At 34.3% G+C, this 16,206-nt stretch overlaps 1 protein-coding gene across 1 annotated transcript in view; it reads right to left on the bottom strand.

Moving 5' to 3' along the window:
- LOC149800603 (snRNA-activating protein complex subunit 3-like) overlaps nt 1-16,206 on the bottom strand; it is a 54,779-nt gene that overhangs the window by 22,055 nt on the left and 16,518 nt on the right. Inside the window, exons 3-6 of the mRNA XM_089954593.1 lie at nt 15,313-15,400; nt 12,707-12,835; nt 7,681-7,821; nt 368-450 (exon numbers count right to left, since the gene is read on the bottom strand). Coding sequence (XP_089810719.1) covers nt 368-450; nt 7,681-7,821; nt 12,707-12,835; nt 15,313-15,400 — 441 coding nt within the window. The remainder of the gene's footprint in view (nt 1-367; nt 451-7,680; nt 7,822-12,706; nt 12,836-15,312; nt 15,401-16,206) is intronic.

The following is a 16,206-nucleotide window of genomic DNA, read 5'->3' on the forward strand; positions in this document are numbered from 1 at the left end:
CAACTTTACAGCAGAACATAATTTCCTGTTTCTAGTAGCTGATCATTTTCCAGTTCTAGTCAAAATAATGTTCCAGACAAAAATAATGCAAAAGTTCTCTTGCAAATCGACACAAGCTAATCACATAGTGATTATTTTATTGCTCATAAGAAATCATAACCTTATGATAATAATAATAATAATAAAAACAAAAATATATTATGATTAATTTATTATATAAACTAATGTCATGGTACGGTGTAGTGTAAGCTTTAATCATATACTTCTATATTTGACTTTTAAAAACAACACCTACTATTTATTAAGCTTATTTAATAAATACAATTTATATTGGAAAAAGGGCAAAATAAATTTTTCCTTTACATACTGGCTGTAGTCTCTGCAATCAGGCTCTCGAGTATCATTGTAGAAGGTCCCCTCTATGTAGAAAAACCCCGACTTAAACGTATCCTGTAATTATAAAGGGGAAGAAAACGATGAGAGAATACTGTTATAATTGATCATCACTGTATTCCACTGTGTACAAAGTGCAACCAACTAAAATCAGTGTCAACTTTCATCTACCAGTGTATGATGATGTCATCGTAGGGTAAACACTGGCCTCGCAAAAAGCATGAGTAAATCAAACAGTGTTTGAAGTCGGTTGGGGACTGCAATGACAAACAGTGATATTTTCACTTGAAAAGAATCTAAAAGTTTTGAAAAAGGTAAATGAGATTTGATACAAGCTATAAGATGTTGAGCAGTATGCCATTAGAGGTATCCTAGTTACCTACATCATTTCAAGGCCATCATGTTTAATATAGTGCCATCTATAGTGGTACATTATTATTTATGTCTTGCTTTAAGTCCCAGAGTTATACAGTATGTATATATATTTATTTATTTATTCATTTTCTTCATCTTTTTCTGGATAGTGTTCTTCTCTTTGCCAAAATGAATTCCACATGTGTAACTTTTTATCTTGGACAGGCCGAATAATGCAATCTGACTTCATTTGAAAGCTGCCTGCAGCAAGTCACACATAATATTAACTGTTGTTTCACAAATTAACAAAGTTTAAGAATGTGTATAAAATTAATGTACTTGTGTTAATCAGTAATGTTGCCATGTTGTACATCACCATCCGACATAATTTTCACGACATACCATATATGCTCACTTATGAGTCAAGTCCATGTTCAAACAACACAAACCCTGATCTGCCATGCATAATAAGCCAGCAGATGTGGGCCTATGTTGTTTGTTCTACTGATAACTCCTAATGATCTGCATAGATCCATAACTGCCTGCGCATTATGCAATGACAGGTTTTGGTCTACGCAGTTTGAAAGATGGAGCAAGTATAAATGATAACACATTATGATTCTAATTCACATTATTCATGTGTCATAAAATATTATATCTCGCTCATCTTACACCAGTCTTGTTGTTGTTCTAGCTCTGTATTCACAAAGATCCTCAGACTTAGTGTACATCTCTAACACAAGTATACTTCATTTATTTCTGTAAGATTTCATACCTTGTTTGTTTTTGGACAAGAAAATTAATTATAAAAATGCCTTGTAATTTGTGGATAATGTAAAAATTCTTTTTTGTCCCCGATTTTATGTTTTCAAATACAATTAAGACCTGGTGTCTTGTTTACAAGTAAAAGCTTCAGTGCAATCAGTCATGAAAATTAAAATACATGCACATACTTAGAAAAATATTATTTTTGACAAGACCAATTAAATACACTTGTTATTATTTCAGTAAAATGCAAAGGATTTCATGGTTAGATTTAGTTACATAGTCTGTTAGTGACCATATATGCCTCATGCAATAGGAATAGCACTCTGATCCCATAAATCTTGTATATGGTCTCTTATAAGCTATATAATTTGCATTATTTGCCCCCATTGTTTTAACCCTCTTCATACTAATCCCCAATCAGACAGGCAGTTGTGTAGAATGCAAAATTTGTTTAATCAGTGATGTATCAGCATGAAAGAATGCAGTGATGTTGGTTGATCTGTCTTTACAGGACATGTATTTCAAATATTTTTTAAAGTTATATAGCATTTTAAAAAGCATAAAATTTTCTTTAAAGTCATATATTATTTCTGTTAAAATTGTTGGATGTAAACTAAGTTAACTAAAAAACATGTGCTTTACATATTTTTATAACTTATTTTAAATGTAATTTTTCTATCTGCAATCTTTATTTTACCTTCTGTATCTAAATGTAACGAATGGGGGAAATTTTAAGTCATTTAAGATGGTGAAAATAATACAAATCTATCATGAATGTCAAAGGTTATTACAATTTTATTATATTTACTCACATGAGAACCGAAGAACAAGCAGAACAGATCCTTACTGGAAAGTCAACAAAACTGTACATTTTGTTCCAGTATTTTTATTCCATAATAAATTTTTATGCAAATATATCAGAGTTTTGTTGGGTTTATTTTGGTCCATTTTCAGGGATGCTATAAAATTTCATTATCAATACCCAAGTAAAAAATACCAAGTAACCAGTCCTCATCTGATCATAGTCATAATCCCCACTGCCTAAAATATCAATTTCACTTATGAAACTGTCAAGCCATCACTTCTCACTTCAATACTATCTACCATTTTGAGTTCTGCATGATTGTTAAATTCAATTTTGAAATCAAATTTTCTACTAATCAGTGAACATAAACTCTGTTCATTTCATTGCAGTCAAGATTATGATCCTCAATACCTAAAACATCAATTTTCCCTACAAAATTATCCATAATATCATCAAAATTGGCATCCACGTCACTGCCATCACATGCCACTTCTGTGCTGTCCACCATGTTGATTTCCACACATTAAAACTCATGCTTTTGAAATCAAAATTAATAAAATATAACAGTTATCATCAACTCCATTCGATTAGATGAAGTATATATAATGATCCTCACTTCTAAAATGTCAAATTTCGACATGAAATTGTCTATAATCTCAACTAAATCAGCAAGCACATCACTGCCTTTGCAGGACTGACTCTGTCCATTCAACTTTATACCAGTTGCGCTTTTGTTTCATAAATTCATGCTGTCACTGCATGAAATAGCATTTGCATGGCTTCTACCTTTATTTCCTTCTTTTCAAAAGAATACACATAAAATAAGGACACATTACACAATCAAAGCAAAGTTTTAAGTAAAAATTATGTTTCTTCGTGAATAATTACCCAATCACATTACATTTGGGGAACATTAGGCTGCTACCTCACGAATCCAGCCCTGTTAAAAGATGAAAATGCGTCTTTCCATATATATGTGTGTGTATAAATAACACTGCATAGCCATGTCATTGTTGTGACAATGTACATCATAATTAAAACAAGAATGAATTGTTGATTTTGTAGTATTTATTGATAATGGAATACAGTAGGGTCGTAATACATGAGGATTATCACAATCATCAGGTAACTGAAAATAGTCTTTTTTTCTCTTTGCAAAAGCTGTAAATAAAAAATCCCAATGAATAAATACGGTCTTGTACATGGACAATTTTTTTCATCTCTCTCTTTTGCACGCACATGCGTGCATGCACATTAACTAAAACATGATTTAATGTTCTTTATTTTTTTACTGCAATTTGATAATGAGGTTATTGCTGCTTTAAAAATACAAGTTGCACTTAATTTCTTGACAATGTGAACTCGTATCATTGCATACAATTTACCAATAAATAATACCCTTAACTAATATATGCTCAAACCATCTTAATCATTTTACTAGTCCTACATGTAAGACCTCGATGCTGATATTTATGCTTTGACTTTTGAGCATACTAAAACAAAGTACAAACCATTAGAGATAAGCTTGACACCACAATTTCAACTGACTCGTCGTCACCATACAGTTGGGATACAGAATTTGAGCGGCAACCATTAGCAGCATTTAAACCTGTCTCTATGGATTTCGTGCATACAATCCTGATGAAGAGTGCACCAAAGTCATGTGAACTTGATCCAATTCCATCATCACTGCTGCTTGAATGCTTAGATTCAGTATTGCCTTCACTAACTGATGTTATTAATACTTTTCTCTCATCCGGGGAATTCCCATCATTTTTCAAAACTGCCATTGTAAAGCCTCTGCTGAAGAAACCAACACTAGACCATAACGATTTAAAGAACTACCGCCCAGTTTCTAATCTCCCATTCATATAAAAAAAATCTTAGAAAAGGTTGTTCTATCCCAGCTTCTATCTCATCTGAATTCAAACAGTCTCTTTAGCAATGTACAATCTGCATATCGCCCTTGCCACAGTACTGAAACTACTCTTCTAAAAGTAGTTAATGACATTCTCTAGCGGAAAGATTACAGTCCTCACCCTCCTTTATTTGTCTGCAGCATTTGACACAATAGACCATGATATATTACTTCACCATCTCCAGCATGTATTTGGTATTCATGATACAGCCTTACTTTGGTTCAAGTCCTACTTGGTCAACAGGACACGAATTGTATCTGCAAATGGAATAAACTCCAGTTGATCTATGTTGTGGTGTTCCATAGGGGTCTGTTCTTGGACCTGTACTCTTCATTCTATACACTCAGCCGCTCTCAAGTGTCATAGATCATCATCCAGTGTCTCACCAATTGTACGCTGATGACACCCAAATATACAAATCTAGCCACCCAACTGAAGTTGATGCTATCATCCAAGGTGTAGAGAGGTGCAGTTCTGATGTGAAATCATGGATGACATGTAACAAGCTGCAAATGAATGATGACAAAACTGAGGCCATTCTGATCACAACACAAAGACTTTCTCATTCACATCCTTTACCTCAAACAATAAATATCAGCAACACCAACATTAAATTCACACAATCAGTACGAAACCTAGGTGTTACTCTGGACAGTACTCTCACACTGCACCAACATGTCATGAACATATGCAAGGCTGCATATCTTGAGCTGAGACGCATCAGCTCGATTCGCAAATATCTTTCAGCTGATGCCACTAAAACACTTGTGTGTTCATTAGTACTTTCAAGACTGGACTATTGTAACTCAATTCTGTCTGGTTCATCTCAATATCTGCTCCAGAAACCTCAAAAAGTTCAAAACACATCTGCTCGGATCACACTTAGAGTACCACGATCAGAGCACACCTCCCCGCTGCTCTGTACCCCATACTGGCTATCCATTCGATCCAGAATCAAACACAAAATTTGTTCTCTGTGCTATGTTTCACTGTCGGACTCTAGTCCAACATACCTATCTGACCTCACCCATGTTTATACACCAACAAGATACTTATGCTCCTCTTCTGACAATCGTATACTCATTATTCACACTATGAAAACAAAGTCATATGGACAGCGTTCTTTTGCATACCAGTGCCCAGCAACGTGGAATGAATTGCCCACTGAACTTAGACACAAAAACACAGTGATCCCATTCAAGAGTACTCTCAAGAGTCACCTATTTCGACTGCAAGAACAAACTTAAAGAACTAATGTTTCCTACCTTAAATATTCTCAGCATGTTTTTTTTATGTTTTCTAATTTCAAGGTGTTTGTTTTTGTAATCATATCGTTATATGTTTTTTATCTTATAGGTGTTGTCTAATGTTGTAAAGCGCTTAGAGCTTCTAAAGATTAGGCGCTATACAAAGTCCTCATTATTATTATTATTATAATGACATGTGATATGCCTTACAGCCTTACATGTAGAACTATCATTTTGCCAACAATACACAACATAACAGCTACATATGCTCTAAATGCAGACGAGCTTTCACACTGAGAGATAATCCTCTCCCTCTCTCTCTCTCTCTCTCTCTCTCTCTCTAATAACAACAAAAATCTTTTTGACTACTTTTATTTTTATTGTAATTAGATTCTTGAGTTGAGAGCAAAATGAGACAGAAAAATATACGTTCACTTTCTATGTCTGTACATTAGGTTGTGAGTAGCATGTGTTCCGTAGAATTTGTTCAGGTTCGATCCCTTTATTTTTCATACAAGGTCAGAACCACACAATGATAATTATTTATTTGACATTTAATAATTATTTTTTCGTGTAAGAAAAATTACATGAAATACGGTAGTTTAGTTTAAACTATATTTATTTGGGAAACTTTGTCAAATACAATTATAAACATGATTTAGTGGATTCAGTAGAAAGCATAATCTAAGGTATTTTATAAATAATAATAGAATGCTTGAGTTAATACGGATTACATCCCTTTGTAGGATCAATTAGATGAATGAAAAAGATATACCGGTAATCGCTTGCATGTGTCTAACAGTATACTGGAAAATCAAATATCAATGGACAGGTTGCTAAAATGCGATCAGGAAGAATGAGGCATGGCTAAAGAAGATTTATAAAACAAAATTATTTCATATCTTTTATTTTTAGGAACAAACAATATGCTTTAAATTGGTACAGTACACTATAAAGTATAGATCGTAAGTGTGCTATGTGTCCCGGTAATGTTTTTGCTGGTAATTGTTTTCTTTTATTTCATGTTTGAGAAATTAAAAAATACACACAGAATGCAAACTAAATAATGACAAAACTTATAAATATAAATGCAGTCATATTAGTTTTAAACAATTTATTGACATAGTAATTTAACAAGAATTTGTACTTCTCTGTGACCTGTTTTCCATTATGCCGATTATAGAGCAATTTTAATAGCATACCGGGTACCGTAATCCATATATAAATCGATGCAATTTCAAAAATATAATCCATGTATAAGACAAAGACCTGACTTTCAAGTCAAAAAGTATCAACTTACAGGCCTGAAAATACGATACATATGGCTTTCAGTGAAAATGGAGTAGCGATATTAGATGTCAAAATTGGACAATTTTCATTTAGTACCAACTAGACCATGGGATGAATGTGTGTAAGTTTCATGGAAATCCTCCAATTAGTTTAGGAGGATAAATGTCTTATCAGACACACAACGGAGGATAGATGACAGACAAGAGACAATCCCATAAGCTCTCCTGGTCAATAATCAGTAGAGTTAAAAACCATTTTTCTTTTTCCGTTTGTGACCTTGAGTTTTTTTCATCAAATTCAACAGGCCTCTTTCTTACCTAATATATAAGACATCCACATGAAAGTCAATTACTGAACAGAAACCATTTTTCTTCTTTCCAAGTGACTGTGACAATTGGCCTTGAAGAAAAAATCCTCAACTGCAGGCCATCCACAAAATGAGATACTGGTTTGTGATGTAAAACTTAAAAATTGTGTGGAAACCATTTTTCTTCTTAAAATCACAGTGACACTGACTTGTGTGCTCTTGACCCATAAACCAATAGGGTTCTGCACTATCCCAAGTGTAAACCCTCCACAACATTTGGTAATTGTTGATGGTGTAGAATCCCAGTTATTGTGCAAAACCATATTTGTTCTTACGGTCAAAAAATGACCTGTCATACATACGTCTTATATTTGTGAAATTGTTACCAATAAACTATTCACATTTAACAAACATCAGCATCAAAATGTATTGCTACTTAAAAATATCTTGGGTTTAAATTAATTCATTTATTGATAGTTATCCAAACTTAAAGTTTGTACATGCATTTAAGTTTGAAGAGTTTCTTAAATACATGACCAAATGCTTTTATTCAGTGCTTGTAAACTGAAAACTATAATCTGTCAGAAAAGAATTTACCTTGGCATAGTTATGCATGACACTGTCTGGGTTCTCACTCTGATCCCCAGGTATGGCCAGATCATTCACGCAACGAATGTAGTCTCTGAGCTCCGTCAACTTCTCCTGACCTAGTACCAGGAATGAGTGCTCATTTGACAGCTGAAATAAAGATTAAAAGTATGTAAGTATGATCAATCTCCTCTAGTTTATCGGAGGAAGTATATTGCATTTAAGAGTAGACCCACTGTCTGATAAACAATTATTGCTGAAGGAACTTGTACTGTGAAGTCATGTATACAAGTTTATTTGAGAAACTGTTCAGTGTTAATTAATGACTGATAATTCTAAAGCCTTTTATTAGATACATATACACATCAAGTTACTGATTTAGACCACTCTGGAGGCCTAGAGGCTAGAGCATCTGCCTCGGATGTGGAAGGTCATGGGTTCGAACTCCAGTCGAGTCATACCAAAGACTTATAAAAATGGTAATAACAGCTGCCTCGCTTGGCACTCAGCATTAAGAAGTTAAATGTTAGGATTGGTCGACCTGATACTGTGACTGGGAGGGACATCATGCTACATTTCTGTTTCATGATGCCCCAGTGCTGGATATCACTATAAACTGACACAATGCAGTTATTGTAGTGATACGACTGAGAAATTGTTAAAGCAACATTAAAAATCTAAAACACACACACATAGTTACTGATTTTTGTTAATACAAAGTTATGCAACACAACTTAAAAGACTTTACATCATGTGAACCATGAAGCAGCAAACATTATCATTAATAGATGTATGTAATTTAATCATTAAACTTTAAGCACATGTCTGGCTTTATCAAGCTCAGGAAAAGGGAGCCTAAAGGTCTTTGCAAAGGTCCCCCTGAGAAAGCTAATCCATGGTGGCATGTGCTAGTAGCAAACTCTGCCAACTGCACAACTATAACTCCCACCCCCAGAGGCAAATGAAGACAATGCAGTTGTAACACTACCATGCCTCCCCCCCAGAGGCAAATGAAGACACTGCAGTTGCAACACTACCATGCCCCCCACCCCCGCGATAAATGAAGACACTGCAGTTGCAACATGACACTTCCAGTTAAAACCTGGTGGTTCTGACAATTTAACATTTTGCTAAATAAACTTGAAAGTCAATTTAAAACTGTCAGTGTAAAGCCAATTTGAGAATGTTTTATCACAATGTTAACAGTAACACAGAAGTATCCACTTTGCCGATTTACATTTTTGTACATTATATAAGATTTTATATCCAGGGTCTTATTTTTTTATTTGTATGCTTACCCATCAGATAGTAATACAGACACAAATTAGATAAAAGATATTTATGAAGTTTTGTATGTGATCATGAATTGAACTTTCCAATCCAAGGAAGCATAATTCTCTATAAAACTTATACTTAGAGTAGACTTAGAAACTTAACCTTTCATCTTGCCCTCATTATGTTTCCCAAAAAGTAAATTACCTCACAAAACCGGATGGAGATAAAATTTATGTATTCTTGTCGAAGCCAGAAAATGTGTTTTACGCTGATATATTAAGAAGAAAAGTGATGGGCTTCAAATATTTTTATTTATCACACTCTGCTGTCAATAAGTTACATGTAGATGCAGTGGTCCCCCTCTTATATGGCCACCCTGTCTGCGCCAGGAAAGTGGCCTTATAAGACAGGTGGCCTTTCCAGAGGGGGACTAAATTTTTTGTGAGAAGTATATGTAATGTACATAGTAAGAAAGCTACATACTTCAAAGCACTTAATATCTTCATTTAATATCTTCATTTAAAAGTAACATTAATTATCAAAAGGTTCTTCTTGTTATAATAATAGACTTAGTTAAACTTAAGATATATATATATCGTAAGCTCTTATTCTTGGCATAAGCATGATATGCCAGCAGGTATTGTTGTCATGCACATTACAAAACCATTCTAATACAGAATTTTTTCCATTTGCTCCATTTTCCCACTGCTGCTGAATAACCACCTTATCAGTTACGACGTTGTTTATTCAAGTCTTTTCAATATAAAATTGTTTTGAGTCTTTTCTACATAAAATTGTTCAGCAAGTCCCTCCTCCCCACTTCTACCAATGTCGTCGAGTCGAATAACCGACTTTCTTCTAAAATAATACGTCTCCATTTACATGATGACATGTTAATGTTTGGTAATGATTTATTTGGATATTGCTAACTGTATGTGATTTAATTATGCAGACAAAACTTCTGTAGAGTGGATGAAATGCCTTCTTTGTAAAGGAAGCAACAATGCATTGTCATGTGATTGTTTGGTCTTTGCCTGGTACCCTGTTTCGTTCAAGGTCAATTTCTGTGTGTGTGTGTTAATGCACAAAATCTATTTTTAGCCTTTGCTGACCCTGTTATGATCCTGACAATTAGGTCTGGTTGTAATCATCAAAGAGAAGAACTCAACAGATGTGTGAAGCCCAAAACTCTATCATAACATTGTTAAGCCAATTTCCTGTAAACATCGGCTTTTATAGACAATGATATTAATCTTACTGTTACATGTACTTTAGTCAGCACTTCTTTCAGTAATGGAAACTTGACTTTGGGAGACATGTATCAATGACAGAGATAATCTGATTACTTACCTTACATCACGATCTGAATTAATTATTGGTTCTGGATACATCTGAGAGAAAAAAAAGTGGCCGCTCGTAAGGGGAACAGGTTTACATTTTTGCACTAATATGCTGGCATCTGGTTATGTTAGAGGGGTGGCTGGTCTTGAGGGGTACTTTTGAATACAAACTCGTTGGTGACAAGAGATTCTGGCTGTAAGAAGCGGGTGGCCGCTGGTCGGGGGCGGGGGGCATACAAGGGGGGACTACTGTATTCTGATAATAACTTTGTAAACTAATAACAATGGAAAGATTATCTTGTTTATTAGAAAAGAATTATAATTAAAAGAACTGTATTCCACAGCTATGGCAGAGAAAACAAAGCTAAACTGGTAATAATTAGAAAATATACTCCAAAACTTGAAACCCCAAAAAATAAACATATGAAGCATTTGTTAGAAGAATTTGCTTTGTTCCTGAAATATGTCATCAAAACACTAATTAAAGTGAGATCATTCACTGAGATGATCAACTTCTTTTTTCATCAACTTTTCCACGACTAATGATTGCAAAATTTCACTGTCCCATCTATCTTTGACTTGTCCCCAAAGTTTCAATAACTTTCCTTGATTCAAGAAGATATACGTACTTAAATCGATTGAAAGAACAAAATAAATAACATATAACTATTTGTTTTCTCCAAGGGCTTAATTTTTTAGTCCTCAATTGTCAAGGTATCATTTATACACTATACCTCTTATACTGTAGCTGCATCAGAACTTGCATCAGCAAGAATGGAAAGCAATTTATTTGAATTCTGACTTTCTCCAGCTTCTTTTCTTAAGAACTGAACAATTGACTAAACAAAAGACTTAGTCTGTTCATACAATTAACACCAAGTGTAATGCTGTTATTTAATAGTACACACAGCATTTTCACGTCAGTCATTGGTTTTCCATTATGGGGTAGGGTGCAGGCTGCAATAAAAAGAGCCAACATTTTTTTCAATTCATTCATATATTGTTTTAAAATGTCCTTTCCTACTGGAGCACCAGCAATTCTAACTTATGGACTTTCTGGCTAGTGTCATTATGTACTGTGCAGCACAGGCCTAATCAGGTCCAGAGAGGTAATGAGACATGATTGGTTTTGTCCTGAATTTGTCATTTCCACTGACAAACACCAGGTGAATTACCAGTCAGTGCCAGATTAGGATATTATTTGCAAAAAGTGCAAAACATCTTTCCTTTAGTGACTCAAACAATGGATAATTATCAATCCAATGTGCCCATGAATCTCAGTGGTGTCATGTTTCAATGTGATTGAATCTCAATGGTGTCATGTTTCAATGTGATTGAATCTCAACGGTGTCGTGTTTCAATGTGATTGAATCTCAGTGGTGTCATGTTCGACATATTTACTGCCACATAATCGTCTAGCTTATGTATCTTTGGAAAATAGTTACCTCTAACTCAGTGGCAGCCTTATATATATAGTTACCTCTAACTCAGTGGCAGCCTTATATATATAGTTACCTCTAACTCAGTGGCAGCCTTATATATACAGTTACCTCTAACTCAGTGGCAGCCTTATATCTAGCTGCCGACCCTGGAATACAAAAATACTGACTGCTTATGAAAAACAATACTGATTTCCAGGAACAAATACTGATTTTTAAACTTTAATGCAAATGTAACTATTTACAACATCTACAAACATCAGTAAAGTAGGACAGTAATTTACTTAATTATTTAATGTCCAAGATGCATTCTGCACCTTCCGAACAGGCACCCAGTTCCATTTGGCTGACCAATCAGAAGGTGCAAGAGTGCAAGACACTCACTCAGACATATTTGGTTTTTTTTTCTCAATCGTTATCAATTCTAATTTACCATCTTTAACTGATGATGTGAATTTGATGAGACTTTTTATTTACTGAACTGTTTTCATTCTGGCACACAAGTAATTCTTTGTGATTTTACTTCTGGGAAAAGTGTGCAAAATTTGCCAGCAACACTAGCAACTGGATAAGGAAGGTTCATCTGCCAGACAGGTACTTGCCACAGGCCTCAATTTTACCAACATGTCCTAATTTTGTTGCCATGTTTTAATTTCTTGTCACCATGCCTTAAATTCATACATTTATATGAATATTAAAAACTCATAACTACAAAGATATTATGAGCTTTATTATTATTTTCTTATGATTTTAACAAAGCTGTTTTACTTTTTACGGCCAGAATGACTTAAAGGAAAAAATTAATCCTTAAAACTGTTTTCAGATTGGAAAATTATGTAGCTAAATGTATTCATTGGAGACAGTCCATGCAGCCCTATCCATCTACACAGATTATCTCTTACTGCCACCATGGCTTCAATTTTGTTCACATAAGGCCCAGTTAAAAGGTTTTGAGTAGAGGGGAGGTGAGTAGAAACTTACTGTAGGTCTTTTGTCCTTGGTGGCCTGCATGGGTTTGTGTATATGTACTGTCAGGATAACTTCTGGATATGTCACCTGGAACTGTGGAGGAATTTTCCGACTAGCCTGATTCAGGGTTGGCATATTCATCTGGTAATCACCAAAAAAAATGTATACATGTCTTTAATTTTTTTATGCGAGCTCACTACATTTTTTGTGACATATGCTTTAAGTGGTTGATGCACACTTCAAACTAAAGATTCTATGAACTATGATTTTTAAAATACACTAATTTCAGCATTTTTCATTCAACCATGAATACCGATATCCATGAAAATAATAAATTCACAACATAACTAGTAGGTGTAACCATGTTGGTTTCCAGCACAATATTTAACTTAAGCAAATAATACTAAAATAGACCTAAATTCTAACACTGTAAATTCAGAAAATAAGTCAGCACACTTCTTTTTTTTGTGGAGGCCTGGTCTGCTTAATTTGGATTAACAGACAAATCTGCAATGACTGTGGTTGAATTACATTCAATCTGGCTATTTCTGAATACCAAGTCCAGATTACACTGTGTGCAATTCCATGAAAAACATGTTGTAAATAAACATGTATCGTATTTGCCAGCCCATATATTTTTACAAGTCCTGGATTCATCTTATACTCCAGATTAACTAACATCATTCAAATAACTTCATTGCATGTCAAGTAATTTTTTGTAAGTAAAAAAATAAACAGTAACAGCTGAAGAGATACAAGATGGGACGGATAAGGAATTTTATAACATAGGCAGCAGCTGAAGCAGCATCAATGCATGATTTTCTGCCTGTTATAGGAGACTTAAATGCACGTGTTGGAAGTGACTACACGGACAGAGAAAGAATCATGGGTAAAGATGGCACAAGCACAATGAATAAAAAACTGTCAATCTTTGTGACAGTAATGACTTATTTATTGGTGGAACCCTCTTTCAGCAAAACCTGATACACAAACTGACATGGAAATCTCCTGATGGCAAGAGAAAAAGCCAGATAGATCAACATCCTTATGAATGGCAAATGAGACGTTCCTTACTGAATGTGAAAACCAAAATGACATGCTAAAGTAGGGATTGAGGACAGCCCTGTAATAGCTGAGCATGGCCTAAAGTTGAGGAGAGCCAACCATGGGAAGAAAAGATGAAATTATTTTGATGTTGCAAGACTAACTGATCCAAAAAAGACAAAAAAGAAATTCCCAAATAACCCTCAATAATAAGTACAATATATTACAAAAGGTAACTGAAATGACTACACAAGCCTCCAACAAGCAATACAGGAAACAGAAGAAACTGTCCTTGGCTGTGAGAAGACACAGAAAGAAGAGTGCTTATCTCAGTCAATTTGGTGGGTGGTTGAAATGAGTTAACAGATAAAGAAATGCATTCTCGATTACAAGTATTACAACTCTATGGTCTTAAACTAAGTAAGAGAAAAAAGTGAAAACCAAAAGTTTTGTAAAATTCAACAAATGTTTTATTTCCCAAGAATACAAAGTGAAAATTTAAAAAGAATTTACAGTATTGTGAATTAAATCCAAAATAGTCCTAAAAAGTTCTCTCACAAGTCCCAATGTGTGAAGTTCCAACTGAATTCCAGTGGAGTTCCTAATAATTTCCAATGTGTTATGTGCCTGTAATCTTGAACATGCTAATGTGCCAATGGCCTGCAATGTGGTGATGTGTTAATATTCTTCTGATCAATCACAATAATATAATCCAATATGTCTTTGTCTGAAATCACTATAATTCCAAATTAATGTCCTAGTCCAAGAATATTATTGAATACTTTGTAATTCCAGTGAATAATAATTTGAATAAATCCATCCAAATTAAAAACACAACAATAAGACTCTTTCCACTTCGGATGTTAAGGCAAGAATGAATCATTCTAACGTAAACAATGTTATATACCTCTCTATTTGACTTAGGTTGCAATTACAATTTTCTGGAAATGTTCTGTCAACTTAACAGGAAATTTCCTTTCTGGAAGTTTCTAAGGTCAGAATGTATCTTTAACTCAAACTGAGGTAAACATGTTAACAATTAATAATGATATGAATACTTAATTCACAACCATTCTGAAATATTAACTATGTATTATGTTGTTTACAAAATAAATGTCATTGTCAGGTACACCATTAACTTGATTTTGGACAAAGGTCAAGTACAAAATAAAGATATATATATATAACATAAAATCATGGATAAAAGCCAACAAACAATACAGATTAAATATACATAACACTAGTCCCCACAACTGAAAGGACAAGGAAGTGAAAACCAGAACAAAAAGTGATGTGACACTTCAATGAAGAACTTGCAACAAAAGCAGAGGAAGTAGCGGGTAAGCTGGACATGAAGACCTCAGGCACCAAAGCCGATACTATGAAACAAAACAAGGCCTTATCCCTGAAAGACAAAGATGGCAAACTAATTTCAGACGAAAGATAGTAGATCTAAAGATAGAGGAAGCACTTTCTAAGCAGATCAGAGCCAGTGAACATAGCAGATATTCATAGAGGTAACAAATTCAGATAATGGGAAAAATTGTCTCCCTTGCATGCTTTCTAATTCATACCCTGGTGGACATTTTTTGGCGAATTTTTTTCTGAACTATCAGGTTATATGCAGGATCTTTCCTTTTTTCCATTTCCCTCTTCTGAAACCTGCAATTAAAAAAATCATATTATGTTATAATCTACTTTAACATCTAAAACTGATTTGCTATGGTCACAATTATGTTAATAATTATGATGACAAACATTTGTCTTATACATTCAAAGTTCATTCAAGATGGATGGCAAATTGTAGCTTGACTGTAAATAGACTTCTGCAACGAAGGTAACACATTAACCCCTTGAGGTTTTTGTTGTTTTTGCCTGAAATTTGAGTAGGAAACACATTCTGAAAGCTATTTCTGAATACATCGACTTCCAGGTCATCTTCTAATAACATAATGCCTAGTTGTGTTAGAAATATTGTTTTTCAATGGCTATTTGGCTTGCGCATGAGCAGAAAGGTAAAAGTTGGAGTTTTTTTTGTTTTTTTTGTTTAACGGACCCATTATTTTTGTATCAAGACCACTCTTTATTCCAAATGCCCATCTTATCCTACTTTTTACAAAGGTTCATCTGTCTGTTTGCAGTTCATACCAGCCTACCTCACATCTGAGACCAGAAAGTCTAAAATCCAGACACAAAATCTTAATCCGACCACGGGCGAATTTTGGGTGGAAAAAAATCGGGTCCAAACAATGAGGTTTTTCCCTCTGTATATTGTAGTGCAACTAGAAATTCCAGATTATATGGTATCATGGTAGAGCTACATCTGTCTACCTTTCTATAATATCACCACATTAGTGTTATCATGCATTACCTTGATGCTATAGAGCTCGGCAGTAGTTTGTCCCTCTGTATACTGTAGTGCAACTAGAAATTCCAGATTATTTGGTATCATTGTAGAGCTATATCTG

The sequence above is a fragment of the Sinohyriopsis cumingii genome, chromosome 4 (assembly GCF_028554795.1).
Source record: "Sinohyriopsis cumingii isolate HCF-2022 chromosome 4, ASM2855479v2, whole genome shotgun sequence".
In the NCBI taxonomy this organism is placed as follows: domain Eukaryota; kingdom Metazoa; phylum Mollusca; class Bivalvia; order Unionida; family Unionidae; genus Sinohyriopsis; species Sinohyriopsis cumingii.